We start from the raw sequence: 11,512 nt of genomic DNA, 5'->3' as shown, positions 1-11,512 counted from the left end.
CCGGAGGAGGTCAGGCAGGGACCCTGAGAACAGCACATGCCACGCACTGAGACCAACCCAGCCCTGTGCTGGAGGCGGGCAGAGACTGGCAGGGAGGACCTACCAGTCCAGGCCGGGCTCCAGGCCCAGCGGCCTCGCCACGCTTCGCACACACTGCAGTTCTCACACGCTGAAGTCCCCGGCTGCCCTGCCGCTCCCATTGTTCCCAACAGCATTTGCTCACTTTGTGTCTCTGTCACCGTCTAGTAATTCTCACAATATTTCAAACTTTTTCATTGTTGTCATATTCATTATGGCTCTATCTGATCAGTGATTTCTGATGCAACTACCCTAATTGTTTTGGGGCACCACGAGCCTCACCAATATAAGATGATGAGCTTAAGTGATAAATACGTGTTCTGACTGTTCCACAGACCAACTATTCCATGAATCCCTCCCTCTTCTTGAGCCTCCCTACACCCTAGACACAACAAGACTGAAATTAGGCCAGTCACCTCACAGCGGCCTCACAGTATCCAAGTGCAAGGAAGAGCTGCATATCTCACTTTACATCCCACCCTAGAAATGACAAAGCTTAGTGAGGAAGGCACTTCGAAGGTTAGGACAGGCCAAAAGCTAGGCCTCCTGCACCAGTTAGCTAGCTTGTGAATGCAAAGGAAAAGTTCCTCAGGGCAACTAGACGTGCTCCTCCAGTGAACGCACAATGATAAGAAAGTGAACAGGCTCACTGCTTCTGCGGAGAAAGTCAGAGTGGCCTGGATGGAAGATCCAACCAGCCACAGTATTTCCATAAACCAAAGCCCAAGCCAGAGCAAGGCCCCAACTCTCTTCAATTCTGTGAGAACTTAGAGGGGCAAGGAAGCTGCACAAAGTGTGAAGCTGGCAGGGGTTGGTTCCCAAGGTCAAAGGAAAGATGCCGTCTCTGGCACATCAGGGTGCAAAGGCAAAGCCCCAAGTGCTGATGTAGAAGCTGCAACAAGTTACCCGAAAGAGCAGCCAAGATCACTAACGTGGGTGGCTACACTAAACAGCAGGTTTTCAGTGTAGACAAAGCCTCCTGTAGAAGGAGACGCCATCCAGGACCTTCGTGGCTAGAGAAGTCAATGCCTGGCTTCAAAGCTCAGACTGACTCCCTCGTTAGAGGCTTAAATAGCTGACTGAAGTCAATGCTCACTCACCATTCCAAAAACTCTGCACCCCTAAGAGTGGTGCTAAATCAAGCCCCTCTGCCTGTGCTGCGTGGATGGAACAAAGCCTGAGTGACAGCGCATCTGCTTACAACACCGTTTACTGAGTACCTTAGACTGCTGACTCATGCTGCTCAGAAAAGATTCCGTGCAGAACATCCCCTCTCTCTGACAATGTACCTGATCACCCAAAACCTCTGATGGAGATGGACAACGAGACGAATGCTGTCTTCTTGCCGAGTAACACAACATCCTGCAGCCCTGGATCAAGGAGGCGTTTCAACTTCCAAGTCTTGTAATTTAAGAAATATATCTCTAAGCCTACAGCTGCCATAAATAGTACTTTCTTTGATGGATCTGAGCAAAGTAAACCAAAAACCATCTGGAAAGCAGAGATATCACTTTGCCAACAAAGGTCTGTATAATCAAAGCCATGGTTTTTCCAGTAGTCATGTATGGATGTGAGAGTTGAACCATAAAGAAGGCTGAGCGCCAAAGAATATGATGCTTTTGAACTGTGGTGTTGGAGAAGACTCTTAAAACTCTCTTGGACTGCAAGGAGATCAAACCAGTCAATCCTAAAGGAAAACAGTCCTGAATATTCATTGGAAGGACTGATGCTGAAGCTCCAATACTTTGGCCACTTAATGCAAAGAGCTGACTCATTGGAAAAGACCCTCATGCTGGGAAAGATTGAGGGCAAGAGGAGAACAGGATGATAGAAGATGGAGGTTGGATGGCATCAGCGACTCAATGGACCTGAGTTTGAGCAAACTCAGAGAGACAGTGGAGGACAGAGCAGCCTGGTGTGCTGCAGTCCATGGGGCCACAGAGTCAGACAAGACTCAGTGACTGAAGAACAAATGATACACGGTGGCCAGAGAGCTCCCTTCACTGGTGATGACTGTGTCTCCACGTTCAATGGAAGAAGAGCTCGGAGATAAGACTTCTTGCCCAAAGACAAAAAAGGACCCACACAGCCCAGCCTCCCAGCTCCACGCCCTTCCTGTGACCTTGAGTCACCTCCTAGCTGATGGACAATAACATAATTTGTAGGATACAGCTAAAGATAATATAATCTTTAATTCATATATTAGAAAAAATGATTAAAATTAGCAAAATAACTCAAAGGAAAAATCAATGAATGAAAACAAACTTATAAGAAAAAGGATACACAAAGCTAGAAGTTGGTTCTTTGAAAGATCGAATAAAACTCTGGTGATACTAATCTAAAAAAAACAGAAAACACAAATAGCCAGTATCAGAAATGAGACATCACTACACTACAGATTCCACAGAACTGAAGACATTACAAATTTATGCCAATAAAAGGGAAAATTTTGGATAAAATCAACAAATTCCTACAAAGTATAATTAACAAAGTGAAGTGAAAAGTGAAAGCTGCTCAGTTGTGTCCAACTCTTTGTGACCCCATGAACCGTATCCCAACAGGCTCCCCCTGTCAATGGGATTCTTCAGAAAAGAACACTGGAGTGGGTTGCTATTTCCTTCTCCAGGGGAATCTTCCTGACCCAGGGATTGAACCCATAACAGGCAGATTCTCTACCATCTGAGCCACCAGGGAAGCCCGATAATTACCAAAGCATGAACATGTAGTTGCTCAGTCATATCCGACTCTTTTCAACCACATGGACTATAGCCCACCAGGTTCCTCTGTCCATGGATTTTCCAGGCTAGGATACTGGAGAGGGGTGCCATGCCCTCCTCCAGGGGGTCTTCCTGACTCAGGAATCAAAACTGGACCTCCTGCATTGCAGGCAGAGTCTTTACCGTCTCAGCCACCAGAAAAGCCCCAATAATTACCCAAACCTACTAAAACTCTGCTGCTGCTAAAACTCTACTTCTGCTTTATTGATCACGCCAAAGCCTTTGACTGTGTAGATCACAATAAACTGTGGAAGATTCTGAAAGAGATGGGAATATCAGACCACCTCACCTGCCTCCTGAGAAATCTGTATGCAGGTCAAGAAGCAACAGTTAGAACTGGCATGGAACAACAGACTGGTTCCAAATTGGGAAAGGAGTACGTCAAGGCTGTATACTGTCACAGTGCTTATTCAACTTATATGCAGAGTGCATCATGCGAAATGCCAGGCTGGATGAAGCACAAGCTGGAATCAAGATTGCTGGGAGAAATATCAATAACCTCAGATACACAGATGACACCACCCTTATGGCAGAAAGTGAAGAGGAACTAAAGAGCTTCTTGATGAAAGTGAAAGAGGAGAGTGAAAAAGCTGGCTTAAAGTTCAACATTCAGAAAACTAAGATCATGGCATCCGGTCCCATCACTTCATGGCAAACATTGACAGACTTTATTTTTTTGGACTCCAAAATCACTGCAAGATGGTGACTGCTGCCATGAAATTAAAAGACGCTTACTCCTTAGAAGAAAAGCTATGACAAACCTAGACAGCATATTAAAAAGCAGAGACATTACTTTGCTGACAAAGGTCCATCTAGTCAAAGCTATGGTTTTTCCAGTGGTCATGTATGGATGTGAGAATTGGACTGTGAAGAAAGCTGAGTGAGCACTGAAGAATTGATGCTTTTGAACTGTGGCATTGGAGAAGACTCTTGAGAGTCCCTTGGACTGCAAAGAGATCCAACCAGTCCGTCCTAAAGGAGATCAGTCCTGAAAATTCATTGGAAGGACTGATGCTGAAGCTGAAACTCCAATACTTTGGCCACCTGATGTGAAGAACTGACTCACAGGGATAGACTCTGATGCTGGGTCTTTTAGATTGAAGGCGGGATTTGGAGAAGGGGATGACAGAGGATGAGATGGTCGATGGCATCACCAACTCGATGGACGTAGTTTAAGAAGCTCCGGGAGTTGGTGAAGGACAGGGAGGCCTGCCCTGCTGCAGTCCACGGGGTCGTAAAGCGCTGGACGTGACTGAGGGACTGAGCTGCAGCGCTTTATGTGTAGAGTTCTACCAACTACCCGAGGGAGGAGTAGCCCCAATCTTACAAAACCTTCTGGAGAACAGAAAAAAAAGGTGCCCAAATCACTTTATAAAGATACCAAAACTCTGATACCAGAACTTTATAAAGAAAAATTACCAACCACCAATCTTACTCACAAAAAACGAGGCAAAGATTACATATAAGATATTAGCAAACTGAGTGTAGCCACATAGAAAAAAAAAATTATGTTACAACCACAAAGCTTAAGTAGTTTAACACTAGAAACCAATGTCTTCAACATATGAAAGGGGAAAAAAACCATCACTAGATTAGACTTAAATTTCAACACTGATTTCAGGATGAAACTTATAGCCAAACATGAAAAAGAGAAACTTCTCCACTCTGGTAAGGGTATCGACAAACCCCAAAACCTTACAGCAGAGGCCTTATTTAATGGTAGAACTGAAAGGACTCTTTCAGATTTTGAATGAAACAAGAAGGCCCATGACTGTCACGTTTTTACTCAGCCAATAATGAATTTTTTAGCCAGTGTGTTAAGGCCAAGAAAAAAAAAAAAACCCCGAGAAGAACCAAAACTTATTTACACAAAAATTCAAAAGATTTACAGATTAAGAATTGTTAGACTAAAAAGAGAAAAATCAATTGCATTTCTTTATATTAACAAATCAAAATTAAAAAGAAATGAAAATTTGAAACACCATTTATAGCATCCTAAAATAGTACATACCTAGGAATAAATCTCCTAACAAGACATGCAAAATCACTCCAGGGTATAAACTTTACTGTGAAGTATCTAATCTTGGTGTTCAGTTGCTTAGTCGTGTCCAACTCTTTGCGACCCCACGGTTAGCAGCACGCCAGGCTTCCCTGTCCTTCACCATCTCCCGGAGCTTGCTCAAACTCACACCCATTGAGTTGGTGATGCCATCCAACCATCCATCTTATCTCAAACCATACACAAAACTCAATTCAAATGGATTATAGACCTAAATGTGAAACGTGAAACAGTAATACTTTTCAAATATAGGAACAAATTTTTATGGTACAGGATTTTCATCAACAAAATTGATAAATTCAACTATATCAAAATTAAGATCCTTTGTATATAAATCAAAAAGAGAAAAAGAAAAGCCTCTGAATAGAAGATTCAATACACAACTAATGGCAGGCTTGTATTTAGAAGTTATTAAAAGAAATGAGACAAGGCAGGCAGTCACAAGGAAAAATGAGCAATGATTCAGTTTAAAAAAAAAAGATCGCAACAGGCAACACACCAAAGAGGACAACGAGCCACCAAGCACGGAAAGGCATCTGACCCCAACAGGAACGGGGAGAAACACCCTGAAAGCACGCGGGAGACTCCATGCAATACCAGACGGGCTACAAGTGCCGTGGCGGGAGCCTGGGTGGGGACGCCTCTCTGGAAGATGGGGGGTCACTGCCCAGCGCCTGCTGAGGGCACGCACCCGGACAGAGTCCGCACAGCTTCTCCTTCAGTCTCCAGAGGGCTAACCAAAGTTCTACCGTGGCCCTGGGGTGTACAGATGCCGAGCTCCTCCCAGACGGGGTCCAAGTGCCACACTTAGCCTACCCCCTGGATTCCGGGCGGCTGTTAAGATTACCCCAATCTAGGAAACAACACAATCGTTTCACTCTCCTGAACACGGCGTCTGATGTAACCCTAAACTTGTAACCCCTCTAATAGAGGCCCCTCATCTTGAGTTAGTAACATTACTAGGTATTCCAAGTGGATATTTCGTGAAAATTTCAGTCTGGGTATACTTCACACTGTAAATTTTACAAGTGGCATTTGGATGTTAAAATAATTATCAATAAAAAATGAAGAACGATTAGACTAAAAGGGATGCTACCAAATCCCAATTATTCTATGTCTGGGAACACTGAGGCCACAGGAAGGGGACTCCTCCACCAGAACCCGGGACCCCTGCTTCTCAAGCTTGGCTCCCATCCACCTACCCGCCCGGCCAGGCTCTCCACCTGCTCCCAGGACAGCCCCCAGTGCCAGCATTCCTGTCCCAGAGTCTCCCAGTGACTCTCCACAGTCAGGGACACAGCAGGAGGCTATAGAGCTCAGAAAAGCAGCCCATGCAAGGAAGGCAGATGAACCATCAAAACAAAACCAGGGCGTAAAAGGGGATGTGACGACGCTGGCTTGTCACTCAGTAGCAGCCATTGGCGTCCCCATGAGGGCAGAATCCTGGCCATCTCCCCAGGGCCTGGCACGCCACAGGTGGACACCAAGTGCTGGGCCAACAAGGACTGGCGGCACTGTGAAGTGTTAATCAGCAAATGAGCTGCAAGCTTCAGCCCAGGTGCCAGACTCAGCTGTCTTCTCAGAACCTCAGGGAGCTTGCCAGGAACAGCAGCAAAGCTGGATGTATGCGCTTTAGAAAACACTCATAGGCCCAGCGGGGACCACTGATAGCTAAGCCACCGAGACTTATCTCCAGGGAAATGACTGTCTCTCACTCAGAAGCGGTGTCCCCGAGCACTCACACATAATCCGCTGGGACAGCTGACAGGCTCAGCAGGAGCAGCTGCCCGGCCTTTGTGGCGGGGGAACAGATGCGACGGACGGACACACAGCCGGACAGCCCAGCAGTTTCAGAATGGGCCCAGGGTCTAAACCTCTTCACTTGTCAGGTCAGTTCCCTGTCCTCACACACTTGCTTCTTTTGAAGGCTCGAAGCTTCTCGGTGTAACCCTGAGGTTCTAAGCACAGCCAGGAGAGCCCCAAGGCCATGGGCTCCTAGGCCGAGGGGAGACTCAGCTCCCAGCAACCTCCGCTGGCCCCAGCAAACCAGTCCTCAGCAGCACTGCCCCCCACCGCCCCCCTCACACGGGTCCCCCTCCGCTCTGCACACCTGTGCCCTCTATCAGCAGCATCCTGAGACACAAGCGCACCCTCAGGAAGCAGGCAGGCTGAGCAGACTCCCAGCCCAACCCGAGGCAGCACCCTGCTTGGTGGAGCTGGGCTGTGGGACTGGCTTCCCCATCTCCGAGCAGGTCTCCTTCCTGGAGGCCACGCAGGGGCAGGCGGTACCCCAGGGCAGGGGTGGTGGGGCAGCAGCTCCCAGGCTCCACCCTCTGGGAGCCATGGCACCGTCGGGCACCAGCGGGCAGTGTGGGGGGCCTGCCTGCTCCACAGCAGCAGCTTCCAGGCCTCGAGACCCACCCCTGGCAGTGCTCAGCGAATGTCCCCATTCCCACCAGCCAAGAAGGTGGAAACTCACGTTTACTGGGCACCGTGCTGGGTGCCAGGCACTCAAATAAAGGATTCTTCTAATCCTCACAGTACCCTACTGACACGGATGGCATTATCCTCATTTTATGGACAAGCCAAGGAGACTAAGTAACTTGCCCCAGGTCACGCAGCTGTTGTTAAGGGTGGAATCAGGGACTAAAGAGAGACGGAGCCTCAGAGTTCTCCCCAACTATGCAAAGGAGGCTCACTAATGATTAATTAAAGCAATAAAGTTACAATACATGATTTTCCTCAAACATTTTCCACCTTGAGTGCCATAACCTGTGACCAAGGCCTTCAGATGTGCCAGCCAGGGGCTCACCACCGAGAGCACCAATGCTCAGGCTCCCCCACTTACCACAACGGAGTCATTGTGAGTCAGGTCGACGACCACAGGCTCTAAAGATTCACAGGTGAGGTCCACTATTTCGTCTCCAGCTTCAAAATAAAGCATTTTAACAAGCTTTGGAGGGAAAGTAAAGGCATAGTGCCCAGTTTCATTAATATGACAACTAACAGAACACGGCTTATACCAAACATCCCTGAAGTACAGTAGTAAAGGGGCAAGCAGTGAGCACTCCTCGAGTTCTGCTCTGAACAACACTGTGCGGTTTTACCCAGCACCCCACCCCTCCCCGTGGCTTCACAGCCCACCCCCACTCATTGACAGCAGAGAGGCAGCGGGTCACCTGCTGTGGGTGGGGGTGCACAGCCGGGGAGCGACCAAGCACACTGGCCTCGGGCTCTGCGGTGGGTCTGTCTGAAAGCTCCGCTCCCCCAATCTCAGGTCAGGCTATACTCGGCACCGCACAGGCTGTACTCGTCCTCAGTTACATTCTGATCTCCATTTAGCCCGCCAGCACTTCCCAACTTGGTTGGGCCACAACGGTTTACTCACTGGTCCCCCAAAACCCCAACTTGCCAGGAGAGGTTGAGCCTGTCCTGCCACTTGCTGTGAGCCCGAAAGCACACTGCACGTCTATCCACACACAGGACACGTGGGCCACAGCGCTGAGGTCGGGCAGTGCACAGCCTCCATCACTACAAACGGAAACAAGGCTCACAACCACCTTTGCTTCCATTATTCGTAACATTAAAAAAGAAGCGGGAAGAACTTCTAAAAATAATGGTCAATATTTGGGGAAAGTGACTTGTAATAATTTACCATATTCAAATTTTTGTTTTCCTGGATTAGAAAGTTCACAGCAATAAAAACCATATGTCAAAGATTCCAACGTAATTTATACAAAATGGTTTCTTTTAAAGAACAGTCCATAATGGATCTATCCTAACTTAGAGAACTGCTTCTCTTTCTGGTGAACACAATTTTGGGTTCTTACAATAAAATACATGCCAGCGGGCAGCGTGTGCATGGAGTCTTGCACGTGGGTGTGAGGCTCACCGAGGACGGAAAACGCCACGTGGAGAGCAGTGGGCCACAGGCAGGCTGGAGCCCCTGAGCCCTTGAGAGGCACACACGGACTCAAGTGTTCCACGGGAGCAGACTCCTGCACGTGCTGGGGGCGCGGGGGAAGGGGCGCGCCCAAGGCTGCATGAGTCTGTCAGAAGTGAGGTCAGAGACCAGAGGCAAGGTGGAGGGCCTTACTCCCTGAAGGGCCACGACATGACCTCAGGCAAGCCGCTTCTCTCCAAGTCTCAGTTCTCATGCCTCATAATTATAAAAGCAACCTACTGTATGCAGAGCAGAGGGATGACACGGGCCATCTGCCACTCCCCTGAGCAGGCCAGCAGAGGGGAAAGAGCCAATCTGCCTCTGCCCGTACCAAATGCCCGCCAACCCAGGAAGGTCTGTACACAGGTCTGCCTTCTGGGGCAATTGTTTGTCTTAATGAAGGAGAGAAGAAACCTGAGTACTTCCTGAGGCCAAGTTTAAGGTGAGACACAATTTCAAAGAGAAAAGGTGGACCCAAGGATGCGTAGCCTCCTTGGATGGCTGGTTAGGCCCAGGGGGCAGCTCTGGCTCACTTCAGCTTTGAGTTGTGAATGGTGAGTCTGAGACTGTAGGTCTTATAAATACAGTGACTACGCTGAACCTTGTATAGTGCTATCTGCCAAGCACAGTTCTAAGTGTTTCAAGTCACCTACTCATTTCAGAGCTAGAACAGCTCTACACAGAGCTACTGCTTATACACACCCCATGATCCACGCACGCACACATGCCACAATCCTCGCACGCACACATGCCATGATCCTCACACGCACACATGCCATGATACACACACACACAGCCCCATTCATTATTCAGGTGTTCACACATGCCATGATCTGCACACACGCCATTATCCTCACACATACACACCATTTATCTGTGTGTGCACATACGCCATTATCCTCACACACACACACGCCATTATCTGCACGCACACACATGCATGATCCTCACATACAAACAGGCCATTATCCTCATATACACACACACGCCACTCATTATCCACATGCACACACACCATCATCCATGCACACACATATTATCCTCACACACACACACACACACACGCCATGCTGCTCACACACACACAAGCCATTATCCTCTTAAACACACGCCATTATCCACGCACGCACACACGCCATTATCCTCCTATACACACACACCATTATCCTCATATACACGCCATTATCCTCATACATAAGAACACACAGGAGAACTGTACAAAAAAGATCTTCAAGACCCAGATAATCACGATGGTGTGATCACTCACCTTGAGCCAGACATCCTGGAATGTGAAGTCAAGAGGGCCTTAGGAAGCATCACTATGAACAAAGCTAGTCGAGGTGATGGAATCCCACTTGAACTATTTCATATCCCGAAAGATGATGCTGTTAAAGTGCTGCACCCAATATACCAGCAAATTTGGAAAACTCAGTGGCCACAGGACTGAAAAAGGTCAGTTTTCATTCCAATCCCAAAGAAAGGCAATGCCAAAGAATGCTCAAACTACTGCACAATTGCACTCATCTCATACACGAGTAAAGTGATGCTTAAAATTCTCCAAGCCAGGCTTCAGCAATACATGCACCGTGAACTCCCATATGTTCAAGCTGATTTTAGAAAAGGCAGAGGAACCAGAGACCAAATTGCCAACATCCGCTGGACCATTGAAAAAGCAAGAGAGTTCCAGAAAAACATCTACTTCTGCTTTACTGACTATGCCAAAGCCTCTGACTGTGTGGATCACAGTAAACTGTGGAAAATTCTGAAAGAGATGGGAATACCAGACCACCAGACCTGCCTCTTGAGAAACCTGTATGCAGGTCAGGAAGCAATAGTTAGAACTGGACATGGAACAACAGACTGGTTCCAAGTAGCAAAAGGAGTACGTCAAAGCTGTATATTGTCACCCTGCTTATTTAACTTAAATGCAGAGTATATCGTGAGAAATGCTGGGCTGGAGGAAGCACAAGCTGGAATCAAGATTGCCAGGAGAAATATCAATAACCTCAGATATGCAGATGACACCACCCTTATGGCAAAAAGTGAAGAACTAAAGAGCCTCTTGATGAAAGTGAAAGAGGAGAGTGAAAAAGTTGGCTTAAAGCTCAACATTCAGAAAACGAAGATCATGGCATCTGGTCCCATCACTTCATGGCAAATAGATGGGGTAACAGTGGAAACAGTGTCAGACTTTATTTTTCTGGGCTCCAAAATCACTGCAGATGGTGACTGCAGCCATGAAATTAAAAGACGCTTACTCCTTGGAAGAAGAGCTATGATCAACCTAGACAGCATATTGAAAAGCAGAGACATTACTTTGCCAACAAAGGTCCGTCTAGTCAAGGCTATGGTTTTCCAGTGGTCATGTATGGATGTGAGAGTTGGACTGTGAAGGCAGCTGAGCACTGAAGAATTGATGCTTTTGAACTGTGGTGTTGGAGAAGACTCTTGATAGTCTCTTGGACTGCAAGGAGATCCAACCAGTCCATCCTAAAGGAGATCAGTCCTGGGTGTTCACTGGAAGGACTGATGCTGAAGCTGAAACTCCAATATTCTGGCCACCTGATATGAAGAACTGACTCAATGGAAAAGACCCTGATGCTGGGAAGATTGAGGGCAGGAGGAGAAGGGGACGACAGAGGATGAGATGGTTGG

The 11,512-nt window shown here is 47.5% G+C and overlaps 1 protein-coding gene across 4 annotated transcripts in view; it reads right to left on the bottom strand.

Moving 5' to 3' along the window:
* The window catches only part of RNF4 (ring finger protein 4), a 35,724-nt gene that overhangs the window by 3,011 nt on the left and 21,201 nt on the right, over positions 1-11,512 (bottom strand). For all 4 annotated transcript variants that reach the window (XM_010830425.1, XM_010830434.1, XM_010830442.1 and 1 more), the window contains one exon: positions 7,763-7,842. In XM_010830425.1, the coding sequence (XP_010828727.1) occupies positions 7,763-7,842 (80 nt within the window). The remainder of the gene's footprint in view (positions 1-7,762; positions 7,843-11,512) is intronic.

Source organism: Bison bison, unplaced genomic scaffold, assembly GCF_000754665.1.
Source record: "Bison bison bison isolate TAMUID 2011002044 unplaced genomic scaffold, Bison_UMD1.0 scf7180017859017, whole genome shotgun sequence".
Classification (NCBI taxonomy): Eukaryota; Metazoa; Chordata; class Mammalia; order Artiodactyla; family Bovidae; genus Bison; species Bison bison.
Note: the sequence above shows the minus strand (reverse complement) of the source record. Positions and strands in the feature narration are given on the sequence as shown.